Genomic DNA, 26,069 nt, shown 5'->3' on the forward strand with positions numbered 1-26,069 from the left:
ATAGGGCTCTGGTATAAAGTAGTGCACGATATAAGGAATAGGGCTCTGGTCTAAAATAGTGCACGATATAGGGAATAGGGCTCTGGTCTAAAGTAGTGCACTATATAGGAAATAGGGCTCTGGTCTAAAGTAGTGTACTATATAGGGAATAGGGTTTTAGTCTACAGTAGTGCACTATATAGGGAATAGGGCTCTGGTCTAAAGTAGTGCACTATATAGGGAATAGGGTTCTAGTCTACAGTAGTGTACTATATAGGGAATAGGGCTCTATTTGGGCTGCAAGACGGGGTCGACCCCAGGAAAGGCTGATGGCCTTACATGTAGAGAAAGGCAGGAGAAGAAGGGGAGGGATGTAAGATATATAAATACATTTGATTTGATTTGAAAGAGCACCATGTTTCCCTTCACCACTTCCCTTTAAAGAGAGGACCGGGGAGCTGGCTCCTCCTCCTCCTCTCTCCGTGCTGGGGATGGGAGCTGGCTCCTCCTCCTCCTCTCTCCGTGCTGGGGATGGGAGCTGGCTCCTCCTCCTCCTCTCTCCGTGCTGGGGATGGGAGCTGGCTCCTCCTCCTCCTCTCTCCGTGCTGGGGATGGGAGCTGGCTCCTCCTCCTCCTCTCTCCGTGCTGGGGATGGGAGCTGGCTCCTCCTCCTCTCTCCGGGCTGGGGATGGGAGCTGGCTCCTCCTCCTCGTCTCTCCGTGCTGGGGATGGGACAGTGTATTTTTAGACTCCCCCCTGTGTGTGTGTGTGTGTGTGTGTCTCAGCCTGAAGAGACATTCTCTCTCTGTGAGAACCAGAACAGAAAGCAGCCTGAGTTGAACCTTGGTCAGTGTCACCAGGTCTTTGCACCAGCACTCTTGTTGATAGTCATGCAGGCCCAGGTGTCAGCCTAAAGCATCCTCTAGAGACCATTGTTTTGTAAAACAAAAAGGATATTTTAAAGTTTGAGGAGAAAACAGCGAAGGCTTTGCTAACCAGTATGTTGCCCTGGAAATAACAAAATAAAATGCATCTGTTAGCATGAAAAATGGTGTGAAATTGGTTATTTGCCCTTTAGGCCTACAATTTATATAGAAAAGTATGTGGACACCCCATCAAATGAGTGGATTCAGCTAATTCAGCCCCAGCCGTTGGTAACGGGTGTATAAAATCGAGCACATAGTTCTATGGAGTGATGAATCCTGCTTCAACATCAGGCAGTCCGACGGACTAATCTGGGTTTGGCGAGTGCCAGGATAACGCTACCGGTTTATTAATGCAGAGTGCCAACTGTAAAGTTTGGTGGAGTTTTTCCGTGGTTCGGGCCCCTAAGTTCCAGTGAAGGGAAATCTTAACGCTACAGCGTACAATGACATTCCAGACGATTCTATGCTTCCAACTTTATGGCAACAGTTTGGGGAAGGCCCTTTCCTGTTTCAGCATGACAATGCCCTCTGTGCACAAAGTGAGGTTCATACAGAAATGGTTCGTCAAGATCAGTGTGGAAGAACTTGACTGACCTGCACAGAGCCCTGACCTCAACCAAATCGAACACCTTCGTGATGAATTAGAACGCTGACTGCGAAACAGGCCTAACCGCCCAACATCAGTGCCCGACCTCACTAATGCTCTTGTGGTTGAAAGGAAGCAAGTCCCCCTGCAGTAATGTTCCAACATCTAGTGGAAAGCCTTCCCATAAGAGTGGAGGCTGTTATAGCAGCAATGTTCCAACATCTAGTGGAAAGCCTTCCCAGAAGAGTGGAGGCTGTTATAGCAGCAATGTTCCAACATCTAGTGGAATGCCTTCCCAGAAGAGTGGAGGCTGTTATAGCAGCAATGTTCCAACATCTAGTGGAAAGCCTTCCCAGAAGAGTGGAGGCTGTTATAGCAGCAATGTTCCAACATCTAGTGGAAAGCCTTCCCAGAAGAGTGGAGGCTGTTATAGCAGCAATGTTCCCACATCTAGTGGAAAGCCTTCCCAGAAGAGTGGAGGCTGTTATAGCAGCAATGTTCCAACATCTAGTGGAAAGCCTTCCCAGAAGAGTGGAGGCTGTTATAGCAGCAATGTTCCAACATCTAGTGGAAAGCCTTCCCAGAAGAGTGGAGGCTGTTATAGCAGCAATGTTCCAACATCTAGTGGAAAGACTTCCCAGAAGAGTGGATGCTGTTATAGCAGCAATGTTCCAACATCTAGTTGAAAGCCTTCCCAGAAGAGTGGAGGCTGTTATAGCAGCAATGTTCCAACATCTAGTGGAAAGCCTTCCCAGAAGAGTGGAGGCTGTTATAGCAGCAATGTTCCAACATCTAGTGGAAAGCCTTCCCAGAAGAGTGGAGGCTGTTATAGCAGCGATGTTCCAACATCTAGTGAAAAGCCTTCCCAGAAGAGTGGAGGCTGTTATAGCAGCAATGTTCCAACATCTAGTGGAAAGACTTCCCAGAAGAGTGGATGCTGTTATAGCAGCAATGTTCCAACATCTAGTTGAAAGCCTTCCCAGAAGAGTGGAGGCTGTTATAGCAGCAATGTTCCAACATCTAGTGGAAAGCCTTCCCAGAAGAGTGGAGGCTGTTATAGCAGCAATGTTCCAACATCTAGTGGAAAGCCTTCCCAGAAGAGTGGAGGCTGTTATAGCAGCGATGTTCCAACATCTAGTGAAAAGCCTTCCCAGAAGAGTGGAGGCTGTTATAGCAGCGATGTTCCAACATCTAGTGAAAAGCCTTCCCAGAAGAGTGGAGGCTGTTATGGCAGCAATGTTCCATCATCTAGTGGAAAGCCTTCCCAGAAGAGTGGAGGCTGTTATAGCAGCAATGTTCCAACATCTAGTGGAAAGCCTTCCCAGAAGAGTGGAGGCTGTTATAGCAGCAATGTTCCAACATCTAGTGGAAAGCCTTCCCAGAAGAGTGGAGGCTGTTATAGCAGCAATGTTCCAACATCTAGTGGAAAGCCTTCCCAGAAGAGTGGAGGCTGTTATAGCAGCAATGTTCCAACATCTAGTGGAAAGCCTTCCCAGAAGAGTGGAGGCTGTTATAGCAGCAATGTTCCAACATCTAGTGGAAAGCCTTCCCAGAAGAGTGGAGGCTGTTATAGCAGCAATGTTCCAACATCTAGTGGAAAGCCTTCCCAGAAGAGTGGAGGCTGTTATAACAGCAATGTTCCAACATCTAGTGGAAAGCCTTCCCAGAAAAATGGAGGCTGTTATAGCAGCAAAAGGGCGGGGCCAACTCCATATTAATGGCTATGATTTTGGAATGAGATGTTGGACGAGCAGGTGTCCACATACCGTTGGTCATGTAGTGTATGTGTTGTATTGCTTTCTGTTAGAGTAAATCACTTAAGAAGTAGGGGATCCTTTCCCAATTAAAAAAAGACAGATGTCTGGGGATGTTGTTATTTACCCATGATCCTCTCTGGGGGAGTCTTCCAGTGTGATGGGATGGATTGTAAAAGGCCCTTGTTATTGTCCAGCACATCCATTCAGAGCTTTTTTACAGACAGGCATGCTGTCTCTCTCTCTCTCTCTCTGATGAGACATCCTGATGAGAGCTTGATGAGTTGTTATTTACCCATGATGCTCTCTGGGGGATTCTTCCGGTGTGTCTCTGACTCAGCCGGTCTCATTATATCCTTCCGTGTGTGTGTGTGTGTGTGTGTGTGTGTGTGTGTGTGTGTGTGTGTGAGAGAGATTCTTTCTTCCTCTTCCTATTTCTGTGTGTGTGTCCCTGTGTGTTAGTTCGGAAAGTATTCATACCCCTTGACTTTTTTCCCACATTTTGTCACGTTACAGCCTTTTTTTCTAAAAATGGATGAACGTGTCTTTTCCCCTTGTCAATCGACACACAACACCCCATAATGACAAAGCAAAAACTGTTATTTAGCAACTGTATATATCTATTATTTACACAAGTATTCAGACCCTTTACTCAGTACTTTGTTGAAGCACCTTTGGCAGCGATTACATCCTCGAGTCTTCTTGGGTATGACACTTACAAGCCTGACACACCTGTATTCTGGAAGTTTCTCCCATTGTTCTGTGCAGATCCTCTCTAGCTCTGACAGCTATTTTCAGGTCTCTCCAGAGATGTTCAATCAGGTTCAAGTCCGGGCTCTGGCTGGGCCACTCGAGGACATTGAGACTTGTCCTGAAGCCACTCATGCTCTGTCTTTGCTGTGTGCTTCGGGTCGTTGTCCTGTTGGAAGGCGAACCTCCGCCCCAGTTTGAGGTCCTGAGTGCTCTGGAGCAGGTTTTCATCAAGGGATCTCTCTGTACTTTGCTCCGTTCATCTTTCCCTCTGTCCTGACTAGTCTCCCAGTCCCTGCAGCTGAAAAATATCCACACAGCATGATGCTGCCACCACCGTGCTTCACCGTAGGGATGGTGCCAGGTTTCATCCAGACTTGACATTCAGGCCAAAGAGTTCAATATTGGTTTCATCAGACCAGAGAATCTTGTTTCTCATGGTCAAGAGTTCTTTAGGTGCCTTTTGGCAAAGTCTAAGTGGGCAGTCATGTGCTTTTTACTGAGGAGTGGCTTCCGTCTGGCCACTCAACCATAAAGGCCTGATTGGTAGAGTGCTGCAGAGATGGTTGTCCTTCTGGAAGGTACTCCCATCTCCACAGAGGAACGCTGGAGATCTGTCAGGGTGACCATCGGGTTCATTGTTACCTCCCAGACCAAGGCCCTTCTCCCGTGATTGCTCAGTTTGGCCGGGCGGCCAGCCCTAGGAAGAGTCTAGTTGAATCCAAACTTCTTCCATTTTAGATTGACGGAGGCCACTGTGTTCTTGGAGACCTTCAATGATGCAGAATTTTTTTTGGTACCCTTCCCCAGATCTGTGCCTCAAAATAATCCTTTCTCGGAGCTCTACAGGCAAATCTTTCAACCTCATGGCTTGATATTTGCTCTGACATGCACTGTCAACTGTGGGACCTTATATCGACAGGTGTGTGCCTTTCCAAATCATGTCCAATCAATTGATTTTACCACAGGTGGACTCCAATCAAGTTGCAGAATACATCTCAAGGATGATCAATGGAAAAACGGAATGCATACGAGCTCATTTTCGAGTCTCATAGCAAAGGGTCTGAATACTTATGCTAACATACGTCTAAAAACCTGTTTTGGCTTGGTCATTACGGGGTATTGTGATGTCATTATGGGGTGTTGTGATGTCATTATGGGGTATTGTGATGTCATTACGGGGTGTTGTGATGTCATTATGGGGTGTTGTGATGTTATTATGGGGTGTTGTGATGTCATAATGGGGTGTTGTGATGTCATTATGGGGTGTTGTGATGTCATTATGGGGTGTTGTGATGTCATTACGGGGTGTTGTGATGTCATTACGGGGTGTTGTGATGTCATTACGGGGTGTTGTGATGTCATTACGGGGTGTTGTGATGTCATTACGGGGTGTTGTGATGTCATTACGGGGTATTGTGTTTAGACTGAGGGACAAATGATTCAATCCATTTTAGAACAAGGCTGTAACGTAACCAAAGGTGAAAACAGGGAAAGGGGTCTGACTACTTTCCCAAGGCACTGTGTACCTGTAGTCTGAATGCTCATAGTTCTTATGAATCACACCTTCCCTCACACATACAGCCCTCCTCACGTCACACCAGACGTCTCCTCCATCAGTTTATAAATGTCTCAACTCTTCAGACGTCACATGACGAGGATGTCATCTGTTGGCTTTGCAGAGAGTGTTGATGAGTACGGGTGTAGCGTTTTGGGTATGTTGTTGACGGCAGTTTTTAATTAGGCTCCTGTTATTACCCTCGCGAGACTCTGGTTAGTTTATATCTTCTTGTCTTCTTCCCATCTGAAACAGTTCAGAACCGTTCCTTCATGTATTAGGACATTTTATGGTGTTTTTGGTCTTTGACAAGGGTTCTTTTGGGATGTTTGTTGCACAAGACATTTTTTCTCTCTCTATGCAAGACGAAGTCGGAAGCCAAAGAGAAGTTTGTTTCAACGAGGAATCGCCGCCTTGCCATTTTCTTTTGACTTGAGATATAATATATATATATATATATATATATATATATATATATATATATATATATAATGCACAACTTCGAGTTGGATGTAAAAATTGGGCGACAAAGATCTCCACGTCAAAATTATTGACCCATTCTTAGATTTTAATTCGAACTATTTTGAGGGATAGTCAGAATATACTGGCTACGGCGTCTCTAGATGGACAAACAGTACTATTGCTGTTTTTTCCCCCTCATTTTTCAAGTGAAGGTCTTTTTTAAGGGAGTATGCAGCTGGTTCGGTTGGCGTAGATGAGGTCCTCGGCGCCAACCGAACCAAAGCACGCCGGAAACAGCAACTCATTATGTGTAGTGTTCACTTAAAACTTAAAACACAGGCCTGTGTCTCAACCTCTCCAATGGCTCTTCTCATCTCTCTCTCTGGGTAGAGGAACATGAGAGTTTTAACGAGGTCTAGACCACTAAATCAATTTAATTCCTCAAATGGCTGAGAGGAAAACAGGCCACACGGCTGGGACATAAAAGCCTTTCTTTCTCTCAGTGGTTGGTTGAGACTCACTCAGACACATGGTCAACCAGAGACCTTTTACTTTCTCTCAGTGGTTGGTTGAGACTCACGCAGACACATGGTCAACCAGAGACCTTTGACTTTCTCTCAGTGGTTGGTTGAGACTCACTCAGACACATGGTCAACCAGAGACCTTTTACTTTCTCTCAGTGGTTGGTTGAGACTCACGCAGAAACATGGTCAACCAGAGACCTTTGACTTTCTCTCAGTGGTTGGTTGAGACTCACTCAGACACATGGTCAACCAGAGACCTTTTACTTTCTCTCAGTGGTTGGTTGAGACTCACGCAGACACATGGTCAACCAGAGACCTTTTATTTTCTCTCAGTGGTTGGTTGAGACTCACGTAGACACATGGTCAACCAGAGACCTTTGACTTTCTCTCAGTGGTTGGTTGAGACTCACTCAGACACATGGTCAACTAGAGACCTTTTACTTTCTCTCAGTGGTTGGTTGAGACTCACGCAGACACATGGTCAACCAGAGACCTTTTACTTTCTCTCAGTGGTTGGTTGAGACTCACTCAGACACATGGTCAACCAGAGACCTTTTACTTTCTCTCAGTGGTTGGTTGAGACTCACTCAGACACATGGTCAACCAGAGACCTTTTACTTTCTCTCAGTGGTTGGTTGAGACTCACTCAGACACATGGTCAACCAGAGACCTTTTACTTTCTCTCAGTGGTTGGTTGAGACTCACTCAGACACATGGTCAACCAGAGACCTTTTACTTTCTCTCAGTGGTTGGTTGAGACTCACTCAGACACATGGTCAACCAGAGACCTTTTACTTTCTCTCAGTGGTTGGTTGAGACTCACTCAGACACATGGTCAACCAGAGACCTTTTACTTTCTCTCAGTGGTTGGTTGAGACTCACGTAGACACATGGTCAACCAGAGACCTTTTACTTTCTCTCAGTGGTTGGTTGAGACTCACTCAGACACATGGTCAACCAGAGACCTTTTACTTTCTCTCAGTGGTTGGTTGAGACTCACGCAGACACATGGTCAACCAGAGACCTTTTACTTTCTCTCAGTGGTTGGTTGAGACTCACTCAGACACATGGTCAACCAGAGACCTTTTACTTTCTCTCAGTGGTTGGTTGAGACTCACTCAGACACATGGTCAACCAGAGACCTTTTACTTTCTCTCAGTGGTTGGTTGAGACTCACTCAGACACATGGTCAACCAGAGACCTTTTACTTTCTCTCAGTGGTTGGTTGAGACTCACTCAGACACATGGTCAACCAGAGACCTTTTACTTTCTCTCAGTGGTTGGTTGAGACTCACTCAGACACATGGTCAACCAGAGACCTTTTACTTTCTCTCAGTGGTTGGTTGAGACTCACTCAGACACATGGTCAACCAGAGACCTTTTACTTTCTCTCAGTGGTTGGTTGAGACTCACGCAGACACATGGTCAACCAGAGACCTTTTAAGCCAATGATTGTTTCTCTGTACGGAATTGTGTAGTCAGTATGATTTTGTTGGTCACTGGTTCTCTGTACAGCACTACTAACACTCACACCAGGGGTACTCAACCAGCACACCAGAGGTACTCAACCAGATACTGTTAACACTCACACCAGGGGTACTCAACCAGATACTGTTAACACTCACACCAGGGGTACTCAACCAGATACTGTTAACACTCACACCAGGGGTATTCAACCAGCCACTACTAACACTCACACCAGGGGTACTCAACCAGATACTGTTAACACTCACACCAGGGGTACTCAACCAGATACTGTTAACACTCACACCAGGGGTATTCAACCAGCCACTACTAACACTCACACCAGGGGTACTCAACCAGATACTGTTAACACTCACACCAAGGGTACTCAATCAGCCACTATTAACACTCACACCAGGGGTACTCAACCAGCCACTATTAACACTCACACCAGGGGTATTCAACCAGCACACCAGAGGTACTCAACCAGATACTGTTAACACTCACACCAGAGGTACTCAACCAGCACACCAGGGGTACTCAACCAGCACACCAGGGGTACTCAACCACATACTATTAACACTCACACCAGGGGTACTCAACCAGCACACCAGGGGTACTCAACCACATACTACTAACACTCACACCAGGGGTACTCAACCAGATACTGTTAACACTCACACCAGGGGTATTCAACCAGCACACCAGGGGTACTCAACCAGCCACTATTAACACTCATATCAGGGGTACTCAACCAGCCACTATTAACACTCACACCAGGGGTACTCAACCAGCCACTATTAACACTCACACCAGGGGTACTCAACCAGATACTACTAACACTCACACCAGGGGTACTCAACCAGCCACTATTAACACTCACACCAGGGGTATTCAACCAGCCACTATTAACACTCACACCAGGGGTATTCAACCAGCCACTATTAACACTCACACCAGGGGTATTCAACCAGCACACCAGGGGTATTCGACCAGCCACTATTAACACTCACACCAGGGGTATTCAACCAGCCACTATTAACACTCACACCAGGGGTATTCAACCAGATACTATTTGAGAAGGTCTGGTCACTAATTTCCTAGGTGGCAACGGTTCGGATAGATGTAATCGTTTATCGACATCTCATAACACTCACACCAAGGGTAACGTCCACCTCAGACACAGTAAACCAGAGACTATTAACGTCCACCTCTCACTACTAACAGAACGAACGTCCACCTCGTAACGAACGTCCACCTCGTAACGAACGTCCAGCTCGTAACGAACGTCCACCTCGTAACGAACGTCCACCTCGCGACAAAATGCTTCCCCCAAAACTGTTCACATCCCTCTTGTTTGGCGGAAAGAAAATGTGACACTTTCAAAGCTCATTTCCTGTTTCCAATTCAACACACTTTCAAAGCTCATTTCCTGTTTCCAATTCAACACACTTTCAAAGCTCATTTCCTGCAATTCAACACACTTTCAAAGCTCATTTCCTGCAATTCAACACACTTTCAAAGCTCATTTCCTGTTTCCAATTCAACACACTTTCAAAGCTCATTTCCTGCAATTCAACACACTTTCAAAGCTCATTTCCTGTTTCCAATTCAACCCTCTGTCAAAGCTAATTTCCTGCAATTCAACACACTTTCAAAGCTAATTTCCTGCAATTCAACACACTTTCAAAGCTCATTTCCTGCAATTCAACACACTTTCAAAGCTCATTTCCTGTTTCCAATTCAACCCTCTGTCAAAGCTAATTTCCTGCAATTCAACACACTTTCAAAGCTCATTTCCTGCAATTCAACACACTTTCAAAGCTAATTTCCTGCAATTCAACACACTTTCAAAGCCCATTTCCTGCAATTCAACACACTGTCAAAGCTCATTTCCTGTTTCCAATTCAACACACTGTCAAATCTCATTTCCTGCAATTCAACACACTTTGTCCACTGGTGGGGACTTTCTGTTCAGTGTTGTAATATCCCCCCTATTAACACTCACACCAGGGTACTCAACCAGCCACTCCGCCGTTTCTTTCCAGCCTGCCCTGCCCTCTGCCACGTGTCTCTCTCTGCTCGTCGTCTTGGATATCCTGCAGTCCGGAGGTGAAGGATATGGATCCTATGGAGTGTCCGCTGTGTTTGGAGCCGCTGGAGACAGACGATGCCAACTTCTTCCCCTGCACCTGCGGCTACCAGATCTGTCGCTTCTGCTGGCACCGCATCCGCACAGACGAGAACGGCCTCTGCCCCGCCTGCAGAAAGGTAGGCTACCCTAGTCTACTCCATATCCTACCCTAAACACTACCCTAGTCTAACCCTACCCCATATCCTACCCTAAACCCTGCCCTAGTGTACCCCTACCCTAAACCCTACCCTAGTCTACTCCATATCCTACCCTAAACCCTGCCCTAGTCTACCCCCTACCCCATATCCTACCCTAAACCCTACCCTAGTGTACCCCTACCATAAACCCTACCCTAGTCTAACCCCTACCCTAAACCCTGCCCTAAACCCTACCCTAGTCTACCCCATGTCCTACCCTAAACCCTGCCCTAGTCTAACCCCTACCCCATATCCTACCCTAAATCTCTACCTTACCCAGAGGCCTCAGCAGTGTACAGACCCCTCTCTCTCCTGTCTCTGTAACAGCCTTACCCAGAGGCCTCAGCGGTGTACAAACCCCTCTCTCTCCTGTCTCTCTAACAGCCTTACCCAGAAGCCTCAGCGGTGTACAAACCCCTCTCTCTCCTGTCTCTGTAACAGCCTTACCCAGAGGCCTCAGCGGTGTACAAACCCCTCTCTCTCCTGTCTCTCTAACAGCCTTACCCAGAAGCCTCAGCGGTGTACAAACCCCTCTCTCTCCTGTCTCTGTAACAGCCTTACCCAGAGGCCTCAGCGGTGTACAAACCCCTCTCTCCTGTCTCTGTAACAGCCTTACCCAGAGGCCTCAGCGGTGTACAGACCCCTCTCTCTCCTGTCTCTCTAACAGCCTTACCCAGAGGACTCAGCGGTCTACAGACCCCTCTCTCTCCTGTCTCTCTAACAGCCTTACCCAGAGGACTCAGCGGTCTACACACCCCTCTCTCTCCTGTCTCTGTAACAGCCTTACCCAGAGGCCTCAGCGGTGTACAGACCCCTCTCTCTCCTGTCTCTCTAACAGCCTTACCCAGAAGCCTCAGCGGTGTACAGACCCCTCTCTCTCCTGTCTCTGTAACAGCCTTACCCAGAGGCCTCAGCGGTGTACAAACCCCTCTCTCTCCTGTCTCTGTAACAGCCTTACCCAGAGGCCTCAGCGGTCTACAGACCCCTCTCTCTCCTGTCTCTGTAACAGCCTTACCCAGAGAACCCAGCGGTCTACAGACCCCTCTCTCTCCTGTCTCTGTTACAGCCTTACCCAGAGGCCTCAGCGGTGTACACACCCCTCTCTCTCCTGTCTCTGTAACAGCCTTACCCAGAGGCCTCAGCGGTGAAAACAAACCCCTCTCTCTCCTGTCTCTGTAACAGCCTTACCCAGAGGCCTCAGCGGTGTACAAACCCCTCTCTCTCCTGTCTCTGTAACAGCCTTACCCAGAAAACCCAGCGGTCTACAACCCCCTGTCAGCGGAGGAGCTGCAGAGGATAAAGAATGAGAAGAAGGCCAAACAGGTGGAGAAGAAACAGAAGACGACAGAAAACAGGAAGCACCTGGCCAGCGTCAGGGTGGTGCAGAGAAACCTGGTGTTTCTAGTGGGGCTGTCACAGAGACTGGCCGACCCCGAGGTAGGAACACAGAGACACACCCGGAGATCTGAGAATAACAACACAGAGGGAATATTTATTCATTATCGTCGTCATCAATGACTGCTCTGAGATGATCCTTCCTTTCCTTCCCTGCTTCCTGTAAATTCACTTAATGAGGCAGAGGGAGGGAGGGAGGGGGAGAGGGGAGGGAGAGAAGGAGCGGGAGGGAGGGAGAGAAGGGGAGAGGGGAGGGAGAGAAGGAGCGGGAGAGAAGGAGCGGGAGGGAGGGAGAGGGAAGGAGGGAGGGAGGAAGAGGGGGAGGGAGGGAGGGAGGAGGAGGGGAGGGAGGGGAGGAAGAGGGGGAGGAGGGAGGGAGGAGGAGGAGGGAGGGAGGGAGGGAGGGAGGGAGGGAGGGGGAGAGGAAGGAAGGAAGGAGGGAGGAGGGAGAGAGGGAGGGAGGGAGGGAGGGAGGGAGGGAGGGAGAGGGAAGGAAGGAAGGAGGGAGGGAGAGAGAGAGGGGGAGAGGGAGGGAGAGGGAAGGAAGGAAGGAAGGAGGAGGGAGAGAGAGAGAGAGGGAGAGAGAGAGGGAGGGAAGGAGAGGGAGGGAGAGAAGGGGGGAGGGAGGGAGGAAGAGAAGGAGAGAAGGATTGGGAGAGAGAGAGAGAGAGGTTGACTCAGTCAGCTCTGTAACTCTGGTGGCAGTGGAGTGTGATATAATATGCAGAGGATGAGATTATAGGGTGAAGCCAGTTTATAATGGAAAGTAATTCAATGACTACCCAGACTATTGACATTCCTGCCCCCCTCTTTACACCGATGCTACCCTCTGTCGTTGTTATCTATGCATAGTCACTTTAATATCTCTACCTACATGTACATACTACCTCAACTAACCGGTGCCCCGGCACATTGACTCTGTACCAGTTCCCCCTGTATATAGCCTCCACATTGACTCTGTACCGGTACCCCCTGTATATAGCCTCCACATTGACTCTGTACCGGTACCCCCTGTATATAGCCTCCACATTGACTCTGTACCGGTACCCCCTGTATATAGCCTCCACATTGACTCTGTACCAGTCCACATTGACTCTGTTCCCCCTGTATATAGCCTCCACATTGACTCTGTAACGTAAAACCCTGTATATAGCCTCCACATTGACTCTGTACCGGTACACCCTGTATATAGCCTCCACATTGACTCTGTACCGGTACCCCCTGTATATAGCCTCCACATTGACTCTGTACCGGTACCCCCTGTATATAGCCTCCACATTGACTCTGTACCGGTACCCCCTGTATATAGCCTCCACATTGACTCTGTACCAGTTCCCCCTGTATATAGTCTCTCTATTGTTATTTTACTGCTGCTCTTTAATTAATTGTTACATTTATTTCTTATTCTTATCCGTATTTTTAAAAAACTGCATTGTTGGTTCGGGACTCGTAAGTAAACATTTCAGTGTAAGGTTGTATTCAGCGCATGTGAAAAATCCAATTTGATTTAAAGTAAGGCTTGTGGGTAATATGCTTTGTATCCCCACTGGGGGTATAAAGGACCCAGGAATATTTCATCACTAAACCTCATGTAGAATCACACTAGTTGGTGATTTATTCAGTGTTGTGAAAAGCTTCATTAACAGAAAGCTGGAGCAGTTTCCTCTGTAGTATAATGTACAACAGGAGGGTTTTGGTGAACCCAACAACACAAGAATAAAAGACCTTGTCTAAAATCTCTAGGGGGAAAAATAGCCGGTTTGTCTGGAATCTGGTTTGTCTGGAATCTGGTTTGTCTGGAATCTGGTTTGTCTGGAATCTGGTGTACTAGCTAGTTGGTCTATTTGGCTTCTAGGCATCACCCTTTCTGTTTGCTAATTTCCCACACCACAACAACAACAACAACAACAACAACATAAGTACAGGACAACAACAACGGCGTGTTCCGGTGTGGTCCCGGATGATCGTCATAGCAACAACCCTCCACACAAATAGACAAGACACCAACATTCATCTGTTCACAGAAAAAAAAAAAATGATGTGTCTATGAAGTGTCAGGAAGATACTGAGTTTACGATGCTGTTGGAATTGGACATGAAGTGTCAGGAAGATACTGAGTTTACGATGCTGTTGGAATTGGACATGAAGTGTCAGGAAGATACTGAGTTTACGATGCTGTTGGAATTGGACATGAAGTGTCAGGAAGATACTGAGTTTAAGTGTCAGATGCTGTTGGAAGTGGAAGTGTCAGGAAGATACTGAGTTTACGATGCTGTTGGAATTGGACATGAAGTGTCAGGAAGATACTGAGTTTACGATGCTGTTGGAAGATTGGACATGAAGTGTCAGGAAGATACTGAGTTTACGATGCTGTTGGAATTGGACATGAAGTGTCAGGAAGATACTGAGTTTACTGATGCTGTTGGAATTGGACATGAAGTGTCAGGAAGATACTGAGTTTACGATGCTGTTGGAATTGGACATGAAGTGTCAGGAAGATACTGAGTTTACGATGCTGTTGGAAGTGGACATGAAGTGTCAGGAAGATACTGAGTTTACGATGCTGTTGGAATTGGAAGTGTCAGGAAGATACTGAGTTTACGATGCTGTTGGAATTGGAAGTGTCAGGAAGATACTGAGTTTACGATGCTGTTGGAATTGGACATGAAGTGTCAGGAAGATACTGAGTTTACGATGCTGTTGGAAGTGGACATGAAGTGTCAGGAAGATACTGAGTTTACGATGCTGTTGGAATTGGAAGTGTCAGGAAGATACTGAGTTTACGATGCTGTTGGAATTGGAAGTGTCAGGAAGATACTGAGTTTACGATGCTGTTGGAAGTGGAAGTGTCAGGGAGATACTGAGTTTACGATGCTGTTGGAAGTGGACATGAAGTGTCAGGAAGATACTGAGTTTACGATGCTGTTGGAATTGGAAGTGTCAGGAAGATACTGAGTTGACGATGCTGTTGGAATTGGAAGTGTCAGGAAGATACTGAGTTTACGATGCTGTTGGAATTGGAAGTGTCAGGAAGATACTGAGTTTATGCTGTTGGATGCTGTTGGAAGTGGACATGAAGTGTCAGGAAGATACTGAGTTTACGATGCTGTTGGAATTGTCAGAAGAGTGTCAGGAAGATACAGGAAGATACTGAGTTTACGATGCTGTTGGAATTGGAAGTGTCAGGAGATACTGAGTTTACGATGCTGTTGGAAGTGGACATGAAGTGTCAGGAAGATACTGAGTTTACGATGCTGTTGGAATTGGACATGAAGTGTCAGGAAGATACTGAGTTTACGATGCTGTTGGAAGTGGAAGTGTCAGGAAGATACTGAGTTTACGATGCTGTTGGAAGTGGAAGTGTCAGGAAGATACTGAGTTTACGATGCTGTTGGAATTGGAAGTGTCAGGGAGATACTGAGTTTACGATGCTGTTGGAATTGGAAGTGTCAGGGAGATACTGAGTTTACGATGCTGTTGGAAGTGGACATGAAGTGTCAGGAAGATACTGAGTTTACGATGCTGTTGGAATTGGACATGAAGTGTCAGGAAGATACTGAGTTTACGATGCTGTTGGAATTGGAAGTGTCAGGAAGATACTGAGTTTACGATGCTGTTGGAAGTGGAAGTGTCAGGAAGATACTGAGTTTACGATGCTGTTGGAAGTGGAAGTGTCAGGAAGATACTGAGTTTACGATGCTGTTGGAAGTGTCAGGAAGTGTTTACAGGAAGATACTGAGTTTACGATGCTGTTGGAATTGGAAGTGTCAGGAAGATACTGAGTTTACGATGCTGTTGGAATTGGAAGTGTCAGGAAGATACTGAGTTTACGATGCTGTTGGAATTGGAAGTGTCAGGAAGATACTGAGTTTACGATGCTGTTGGAATTGGAAGTGGACATGAAGTGGACATGAAGTGTCAGGAAGATACTGAGTTTACGATGCTGTTGGAATTGGAAGTGTCAGGAAGATACTGAGTTTACGATGCTGTTGGAATTGGAAGTGTCAGGAAGATACTGAGTTTACGATGCTGTTGGAATTGGAAGTGTCAGGAAGATACTGAGTTTACGATGCTGTTGGAATTGGAAGTGTCAGGAAGATACTGAGTTTACGATGCTGTTGGAATTGGAAGTGTCAGGAAGATACTGAGTTTACGATGCTGTTGGAATTGGAAGTGGACATGAAGTGTCAGGAAGATACTGAGTTTACTGTGCTGTTGGAATTGGAAGTGTCAGGAAGATACTGAGTTTACGATGCTGTTGGAATTGGACATGAAGTGTCAGGAAGATACTGAGTTTTGGACGATGCTGTTGGAATTGGAAGTGGACATGAAGTGTCAGGAAGATACTGAGTTTACGATGCTGTTGGAAGTGGAAGTGTCAGGAAGATACTGAGTTTACGATGCTGTTGGAATTGGAAGTGTCAGGAAGATACTGAGTTTACGATGCTGTTGGAATTGGAAGTGTCAGGAAGATACTGAGTTTACGATGCTGTTGGAATTGGAAGTGTCAGGAAGATACTGAGTTTACGATGCTGTTGGAATTGGAAGTGTCAGGAAGATACTGAGTTTACGATGCTGTTGGAATTGGAAGTGTCAGGAAGATACTGAGTTTACGATGCTGTTGGAATTGGAAGTGGACATGAAGTGTCAGGAAGATACTGAGTTTACGATGCTGTTGGAATTGGAAGTGTCAGGAAGATACTGAGTTTACGATGCTGTTGGAATTGGACATGAAGTGTCAGGAAGATACTGAGTTTACGATGCTGTTGGAAGTGGACATGAAGTGTCAGGAAGATACTGAGTTTACGATGCTGTTGGAATTGGACATGAAGTGTCAGGAAGATACTGAGTTTACGATGCTGTTGGAAGTGGACATGAAGTGTCAGGAAGATACTGAGTTTACGATGCTGTTGGAATTGGACATGAAGTGTCAGGAAGATACTGAGTTTACGATGCTGTTGGAATTGGACATGAAGTGTCAGGAAGATACTGAGTTTACGATGCTGTTGGAATTGGACATGAAGTGTCAGGAAGATACTGAGTTTACGATGCTGTTGGAAGTGGAAGTGTCAGGAAGATACTGAGTTTACGATGCTGTTGGAATTGGACATGAAGTGTCAGGAAGATACTGAGTTTACGATGCTGTTGGAATTGGAAGTGTCAGGAAGATACTGAGTTTACGATGCTGTTGGAATTGGAAGTGTCAGGAAGATACTGAGTTTACGATGCTGTTGGAAGTGGAAGTGTCAGGAAGATACTGAGTTTACGATGCTGTTGGAAGTGGAAGTGTCAGGAAGATACTGAGTTTACGATGCTGTTGGAATTGGACATGAAGTGTCAGGAAGATACTGAGTTTACGATGCTGTTGGAAGTGGACATGAATCGTCAGGAAGATACTGAGTTTACGATGCTGTTGGAATTGGACATGAAGCGTCAGGAAGATACTGAGTTTACGATGCTGTTGGAATTGGACATGAAGTGTCAGAAAGATACTGAGTTTACGATGCTGTTGGAAGTGGACATGAAGTGTCAGGAAGATACTGAGTTTACGATGCTGTTGGAATTGGACATGAAGTGTCAGGAAGATACTGAGTTTACGATGCTGTTGGAAGTGGAAGTGTCAGGAAGATACTGAGTTTACGATGCTGTTGGAAGTGGAAGTGTCAGGAAGATACTGAGTTTACGATGCTGTTGGAAGTGGACATGAAGTGTCAGGGAGATACTGAGTTTACGATGCTGTTGGAAGTGGACATGAAGTGTCAGGAAGATACTGAGTTTACGATGCTGTTGGAAGTGGACATGAAGTGTCAGGAAGATACTGAGTTTACGATGCTGTTTGAAGTGGAATTGGACATGAAGTGTCAGGAAGATACTGAGTTTACAATGCTGTTGGAAGTGGACATGAAGTGTCAGGAAGATACTGAGTTTACAATGCTGTTGGAAGTGGACATGAAGTGTCAGGGAGATACTGAGTTTACGATGCTGTTGGAAGTGGAAGTGTCAGGAAGATACTGAGTTTACGATGCTGTTGGAAGTGGAAGTGTCAGGAAGATACTGAGTTTACGATGCTGTTGGAATTGGACATGAAGTGTCAGGAAGATACTGATGATGCTGTTGGAATTGGAAGTCAGGAAGATACTGAGTTTACGATGCTGTTGGAAGTGGAAGTGTCAGGAAGATACTGAGTTTACGATGCTGTTGGAATTGGAAGTGTCAGGAAGATACTGAGTTTACGATGCTGTTGGAATTGGAAGTGTCAGGAAGATACTGAGTTTACGATGCTGTTGGAATTGGACATGAAGTGTCAGGAAGATACTGAGTTTACGATGCTGTTGGAATTGGACATGAAGTGTCAGGAAGATACTGAGTTTACGATGCTGTTGGAATTGGACATGAAGTGTCAGGAAGATACTGAGTTTACGATGCTGTTGGAAGTGGAAGTGTCAGGAAGATACTGAGTTTACGATGCTGTTGGAATTGGACATGAAGTGTCAGGAAGATACTGAGTTTACGATGCTGTTGGAATTGGAAGTGTCAGGAAGATACTGAGTTTACGATGCTGTTGGAATTGGAAGTGTCAGGAAGATACTGAGTTTACGATGCTGTTGGAAGTGGAAGTGTCAGGAAGATACTGAGTTTACGATGCTGTTGGAAGTGGAAGTGTCAGGAAGATACTGAGTTTACGATGCTGTTGGAATTGGACATGAAGTGTCAGGAAGATACTGAGTTTACGATGCTGTTGGAATTGGACATGAATGTCAGGAAGATACTGAGTTTACGATGCTGTTGGAATTGGAAGTGAAGTGTCAGGAAGATACTGAGTTTACGATGCTGTTGGAATTGGACATGAAGTGTCAGAAGTGTCAAAGATACTGAGTTTACGATGCTGTTGGAAGTGGACATGAAGTGTCAGGAAGATACTGAGTTTACGATGCTGTTGGAATTGGACATGAAGTGTCAGGAAGATACTGAGTTTACGATGCTGTTGGAATTGGACATGAAGTGTCAGGAAGATACTGAGTTTACGATGCTGTTGGAAGTGGAAGTGTCAGGAAGATACTGAGTTTACGATGCTGTTGGAAGTGGACATGAAGTGTCAGGAAGATACTGAGTTTACGATGCTGTTGGAAGTGGACATGAAGTGTCAGGAAGATACTGAGTTTACGATGCTGTTGGAATTGGACATGAAGTGTCAGGAAGATACTGAGTTTACAATGCTGTTGGAAGTGGACATGAAGTGTCAGGAAGATACTGAGTTTACAATGCTGTTGGAAGTGGACATGAAGTGTCAGGGAGATACTGAGTTTACGATGCTGTTGGAAGTGGAAGTGTCAGGAAGATACTGAGTTTACGATGCTGTTGGAAGTGGAAGTGTCAGGAAGATACTGAGTTTACGATGCTGTTGGAATTGGACATGAAGTGTCAGGAAGATACTGAGTTTACGATGCTGTTGGAAGTTGTCAGGAAGATACTGAGTTTACGATGCTGTTGGAATTGGAAGTGTCAGGAAGATACTGAGTTTACGATGCTGTTGGAATTGGAAGTGTCAGGAAGATACTGAGTTTACGATGCTGTTGGAATTGGACATGAAGTGTCAGGAAGATACTGAGTTTACGATGCTGTTGGAAGTGGAAGTGTCAGGAAGATACTGAGTTTACGATGCTGTTGGAAGTGGACATGAAGTGTCAGGGAGATACTGAGTTTACGATGCTGTTGGAAGTGGACATGAAGTGTCAGGAAGATACTGAGTTTACGATGCTGTTGGAAGTGGACATGAAGTGTCAGGAAGATACTGAGTTTACGATGCTGTTTGAATACTGGAATTGGACATGAAGTGTCAGGAAGATACTGAGTTTACAATGCTGTTGGAAGTGGACATGAAGTGTCAGGAAGATACTGAGTTTACAATGCTGTTGGAAGTGGACATGAAGTGTCAGGGAGATACTGAGTTTACGATGCTGTTGGAAGTGGAAGTGTCAGGAAGATACTGAGTTTACGATGCTGTTGGAAGTGGAAGTGTCAGGAAGATACTGAGTTTACGATGCTGTTGGAATTGGACATGAAGTGTCAGGAAGATACTGAGTTTACGATGCTGTTGGAAGTGGAAGTGTCAGGAAGATACTGAGTTTACGATGCTGTTGGAATTGGAAGTGTCAGGAAGATACTGAGTTTACGATGCTGTTGGAATTGGAAGTGTCAGGAAGATACTGAGTTTACGATGCTGTTGGAATTGGAAGTGTCAGGAAGATACTGAGTTTACGATGCTGTTAGAATTGGAAGTGTCAGGAAGATACTGAGTTTACGATGCTGTTGGAATTGGAAGTGGACATGAAGTGTCAGGAAGATACTGAGTTTACGATGCTGTTGGAATTGGAAGTGTCAGGAAGATACTGAGTTTACGATGCTGTTGGAATTGGAAGTGTCAGGAAGATACTGAGTTTACGATGCTGTTGGAATTGGAAGTGTCAGGAAGATACTGAGTTTACGATGCTGTTGGAATTGGAAGTGTCAGGAAGATACTGAGTTTACGATGCTGTTGGAAGTGGAAGTGTCAGGGAGATACTGAGTTTACGATGCTGTTGGAAGTGGACATGAAGTGTCAGGAAGATACTGAGTTTACGATGCTGTTGGAATTGGAAGTGTCAGGAAGATACTGAGTTTACGATGCTGTTGGAATTGGACATGAAGTGTCAGGAAGATACTGAGTTTACGATGCTGTTGGAATTGGACATGAAGTGTCAGGAAGATACTGAGTTTACGATGCTGTTGGAAGTGGAAGTGTCAGGAAGATACTGAGTTTACGATGCTGTTGGAATTGGACATGAAGTGTCAGGAAGATACTGAGTTTACGATGCTGTTGGAATTGGAAGTGTCAGGAAGATACTGAGTTTACGATGCTGTTGGAATTGGAAGTGTCAGGAAGATACTGAGTTTACGATGCTGTTGGAATTGGACATGAAGTGTCAGGAAGATACTGAGTTTACGATGCTGTTGGAATTGGAAGTGTCAGGGAGATACTGAGTTTACGATGCTGTTGGAATTGGAAGTGGACATGAAGTGTCAGGAAGATACTGAGTTTACGATGCTGTTGGAATGAAGTGTCAGGAAGATACTGAGTTTACGATGCTGTTGGAATTGGACATGAAGTGTCAGGAAGATACTGAGTTTACGATGCTGTTGGAAGTGGACATGAAGTGTCAGGAAGATACTGAGTTTACGATGCTGTTGGAATTGGACATGAAGTGTCAGGAAGATACTGAGTTTACGATGCTGTTGGAAGTGGACATGAAGTGTCAGGAAGATACTGAGTTTACGATGCTGTTGGAATTGGACATGAAGTGTCAGGAAGATACTGAGTTTACGATGCTGTTGGAATTGGACATGAAGTGTCAGGAAGATACTGAGTTTACGATGCTGTTGGAATTGGACATGAAGTGTCAGGAAGATACTGAGTTTACGATGCTGTTGGAATTGGAAGTGTCAGGAAGATACTGAGTTTACGATGCTGTTGGAAGATTGGAATGTGTCAGGAAGATACTGAGTTTACGATGCTGTTGGAAGTGGAAGTGTCAGGAAGATACTGAGTTTACGATGCTGTTGGAAGTGGAAGTGTCAGGAAGATACTGAGTTTACGATGCTGTTGGAATTGGACATGAAGTGTCAGGAAGATACTGAGTTTACGATGCTGTTGGAAGTGGACATGAATCGTCAGGAAGATACTGAGTTTACGATGCTGTTGGAATTGGACATGAAGCGTCAGGAAGATACTGAGTTTACGATGCTGTTGGAATTGGACATGAAGTGTCAGAAAGATACTGAGTTTACGATGCTGTTGGAAGTGGACATGAAGTGTCAGGAAGATACTGAGTTTACGATGCTGTTGGAATTGGACATGAAGTGTCAGGAAGATACTGAGTTTACGATGCTGTTGGAATTGGACATGAGTTTACGTGTCAGGAAGATACTGAGTTTACGATGCTGTTGGAAGTGGACATGAAGTGTCAGGAAGATACTGAGTTTACGATGCTGTTGGAAGTGGACATGAAGTGTCAGGAAGATACTGAGTTTACGATGCTGTTGGAAGTGGACATGAAGTGTCAGGAAGATACTGAGTTTACAATGCTGTTGGAAGTGGACATGAAGTGTCAGGAAGATACTGAGTTTACAATGCTGTTGGAAGTGGACATGAAGTGTCAGGAAGATACTGAGTTTACGATGCTGTTGGAAGTGGACAGTGTCAGGAAGATACTGAGTTTACGTCTGTTGGAAGGAAAGATACTGAGTTTACGATGCTGTTGGAAGTGGAAGTGGACATGAAGTGTCAGGAAGATACTGAGTTTACGATGCTGTTGGAAGTGGAAGTGTCAGGAAGATACTGAGTTTACGATGCTGTTGGAATTGGAAGTGTCAGGAAGATACTGAGTTTACGATGCTGTTGGAATTGGAAGTGTCAGGAAGATACTGAGTTTGTTGGAATTGATGCTGTTGGAAGATTGGAAGTGTCAGGAAGATACTGAGTTTACGATGCTGTTAGGAATTGGAAGTGTCAGGAAGATACTGAGTTTACGATGCTGTTGGAATTGGAAGTGGACATGAAGTGTCAGGAAGATACTGAGTTTACGATGCTGTTGGAATTGGAAGTGTCAGGAAGATACTGAGTTTACGATGCTGTTGGAATTGGAAGTGTCAGGAAGATACTGAGTTTACGATGCTGTTGGAATTGGAAGTGTCAGGAAGATACTGAGTTTACGATGCTGTTGGAATTGGAAGTGTCAGGAAGATACTGAGTTTACGATGCTGTTGGAATTGGAAGTGTCAGGAAGATACTGAGTTTACGATGCTGTTGGAATTGGAAGTGGACATGAAGTGTCAGGAAGATACTGAGTTTACGATGCTGTTGGAATTGGAAGTGTCAGGAAGATACTGAGTTTACGATGCTGTTGGAATTGGACATGAAGTGTCAGGAAGATACTGAGTTTACGATGCTGTTGGAATTGGAAGTGGACATGAAGTGTCAGGAAGATACTGAGTTTACGATGCTGTTGGAATTGGACATGAAGTGTCAGAAAGATACTGAGTTTACGATGCTGTTGGAAGTGGAAGTGTCAGGAAGACACTGAGTTTACGATGCTGTTGGAATTGGAAGTGTCAGGAAGATACTGAGTTTACGATGCTGTTGGAATTGGAAGTGTCAGGAAGATACTGAGTTTACGATGCTGTTGGAATTGGAAGTGTCAGGAAGATACTGAGTTTACGATGCTGTTGGAATTGGAAGTGTCAGGAAGATACTGAGTTTACGATGCTGTTGGAATTGGAAGTGTCAGGAAGATACTGAGTTTACGCTGTTGGATGCTGTTGGAATTGGAAGTGGACATGATGTCAGGAAGATACTGAGTTTACGAAGTGTCAGGAAGATACTGAGTTTACGATGCTGTTGGAATTGGAAGTGTCAGGAAGATACTGAGTTTACGATGCTGTTGGAAGTGGACATGAAGTGTCAGGAAGATACTGAGTTTACGATGCTGTTGGAATTGGACATGAAGTGTCAGGAAGATACTGAGTTTACGATGCTGTTGGAATTGGACATGAAGTGTCAGGAAGATACTGAGTTTACGATGCTGTTGGAATTGGACATGAAGTGTCAGGAAGATACTGAGTTTACGATGCTGTTGGAATTGGAAGTGTCAGGAAGATACTGAGTTTACGATGCTGTTGGAATTGGACATGTGTCAGGAAGATACTGAGTTTACGATGCTGTTGGAAGTGGAAGTCAGGAAGATACTGAGTTTACTGATGCTGTTGGAAGTGGAAGTGTCAGGAAGATACTGAGTTTACGATGCTGTTGGAATTGGACATGAAGTGTCAGGAAGATACTGAGTTTACGATGCTGTTGGAAGTGGACATGAATCGTCAGGAAGATACTGAGTTTACGATGCTGTTGGAATTGGACATGAAGCGTCAGGAAGATACTGAGTTTACGATGCTGTTGGAATTGGACATGAAGTGTCAGAAAGATACTGAGTTTACGATGCTGTTGGAAGTGGACATGAAGTGTCAGGAAGATACTGAGTTTATGCTGATGCTGTTGGAATTGGACATGAAGTGTCAGGAAGATACTGAGTTTACGATGCTGTTGGAAGTGGAAGTGTCAGGAAGATACTGAGTTTACGATGCTGTTGGAATTGGACATGAAGTGTCAGGAAGATACTGAGTTTTGGAAGTGGACATGATGCTGTTTACGAAGTGGAAGTGTCAGGAAGATACTGAGTTTACGATGCTGTTGGAAGTGGAATGAAGTGTCAGGACTGAGTTTACGATGCTGTTGGAAGTGGACATGAAGTGTCAGGAAGATACTGAGTTTACAATGCTGTTGGAAGTGGACATGAAGTGTCAGGAAGATACTGAGTTTACAATGCTGTTGGAAGTGGACATGAAGTGTCAGGGAGATACTGAGTTTACGATGCTGTTGGAAGTGGAAGTGTCAGGAAGATACTGAGTTTACGATGCTGTTGGAAGTGGAAGTGTCAGGAAGATACTGAGTTTACGATGCTGTTGGAATTGGACATGAAGTGTCAGGAAGATACTGAGTTTACGATGCTGTTGGAAGTGGAAGTGTCAGGAAGATACTGAGTTTACGATGCTGTTGGAATTGGAAGTGTCAGGAAGATACTGAGTTTACGATGCTGTTGGAATTGGAAGTGTCAGGAAGATACTGAGTTTACGATGCTGTTGGAATTGAAGTGTCAGGAAGATACTGAGTTTACGATGCTGTTAGAATTGGAAGTGTCAAAGATACTGAGTTTACGATGCTGTTGGAATTGGAAGTGGACATGAAGTGTCAGGAAGATACTGAGTTTACGATGCTGTTGGAATTGGAAGTGTCAGGAAGATACTGAGTTTACGATGCTGTTGGAATTGGAAGTGTCAGGAAGATACTGAGTTTACGATGCTGTTGGAATTGGAAGTGTCAGGAAGATACTGAGTTTACGATGCTGTTGGAATTGGAAGTGTCAGGAAGATACTGAGTTTACGATGCTGTTGGAATTGGAAGTGGACATGAAGTGTCAGGAAGATACTGAGTTTACGATGCTGTTGGAATTGGAAGTGTCAGGAAGATACTGAGTTTACGATGCTGTTGGAATTGGACATGAAGTGTCAGGAAGATACTGAGTTTACGATGCTGTTGTTGGAAGTGGACATGAAGTGTCAGGAAGATACTGAGTTTACGATGCTGTTGGAAGTGGAAGTGTCAGGAAGATACTGAGTTTACGATGCTGTTGGAATTGGAAGTGTCAGGAAGATACTGAGTTTACGATGCTGTTGGAATTGGAAGTGTCAGGAAGATACTGAGTTTACGATGCTGTTGGAATTGGAAGTGTCAGGAAGATACTGAGTTTACGATGCTGTTGGAATTGTCAGAAGATGAAGTGTCAGGAAGATACTGAGTTTACGATGCTGTTGGAATTGGAAGTGTCAGGAAGATACTGAGTTTACGATGCTGTTGGAATTGGAAGTGGACATGAAGTGTCAGGAAGATACTGAGTTTACGATGCTGTTGGAATTGGAAGTGTCAGGAAGATACTGAGTTTACGATGCTGTTGGAATTGGACATGAAGTGTCAGGAAGATACTGAGTTTACGATGCTGTTGGAATTGGACATGAAGTGTCAGGAAGATACTGAGTTTACGATGCTGTTGGAATTGGACATGAAGTGTCAGGAAGATACTGAGTTTACGATGCTGTTGGAATTGTGTCAGGAAGATACTGAGTTTACGATGCTGTTGGAATGAAGTGTCAGGAAGATACTGAGTTTACGATGCTGTTGGAAGTGGAAGTGTCAGGAAGATACTGAGTTTACGATGCTGTTGGAAGTGGGAAGGACAGTCAGGAAGATACTGAGTTTACGATGCTGTTGGAATTGGACATGAAGTGTCAGGAAGATACTGAGTTTACGATGCTGTTGGAAGTGGACATGAAGTGTCAGGAAGATACTGAGTTTACGTTGGAAGTGCTGTTGGAATTGGACATGAAGTGTCAGGAAGATACTGAGTTTACGATGCTGTTGGAATTGGACATGAAGTGTCAGGAAGATACTGAGTTTACGATGCTGTTGGAAGTGGAAGTGTCAGGAAGATACTGAGTTTACGATGCTGTTGGAAGTGGACATGAAGTGTCAGGGAGATACTGAGTTTACGATGCTGTTGGAAGTGGACATGAAGTGTCAGGAAGATACTGAGTTTACGATGCTGTTGGAAGTGGACATGAAGTGTCAGGAAGATACTGAGTTTACGATGCTGTTTGAAGTGGAATTGGACATGAAGTGTCAGGAAGATACTGAGT

At 45.1% G+C, this 26,069-nt stretch overlaps 2 protein-coding genes across 2 annotated transcripts in view; both read left to right on the forward strand.

Annotated features, from left to right (window-relative positions):
• The window catches only part of rergla (RERG/RAS-like a), a 342,144-nt gene that overhangs the window by 254,693 nt on the left and 61,382 nt on the right, over nt 1–26,069 (forward strand). The window lies entirely within an intron of this gene.
• cnot4b (CCR4-NOT transcription complex, subunit 4b) overlaps nt 1–26,069 on the forward strand; it is a 68,925-nt gene that overhangs the window by 5,205 nt on the left and 37,651 nt on the right. Inside the window, 2 exon segments of the mRNA XM_065021230.1 lie at nt 10,052–10,274; nt 11,574–11,771. Of these exon segments, the coding sequence (XP_064877302.1) occupies nt 10,125–10,274; nt 11,574–11,771 (348 nt within the window). The 5' untranslated portion in view covers nt 10,052–10,124.

The sequence above is a fragment of the Oncorhynchus nerka genome, linkage group LG8 (genome assembly GCF_034236695.1).
Source record: "Oncorhynchus nerka isolate Pitt River linkage group LG8, Oner_Uvic_2.0, whole genome shotgun sequence".
In the NCBI taxonomy this organism is placed as follows: Eukaryota; Metazoa; Chordata; class Actinopteri; order Salmoniformes; family Salmonidae; genus Oncorhynchus; species Oncorhynchus nerka.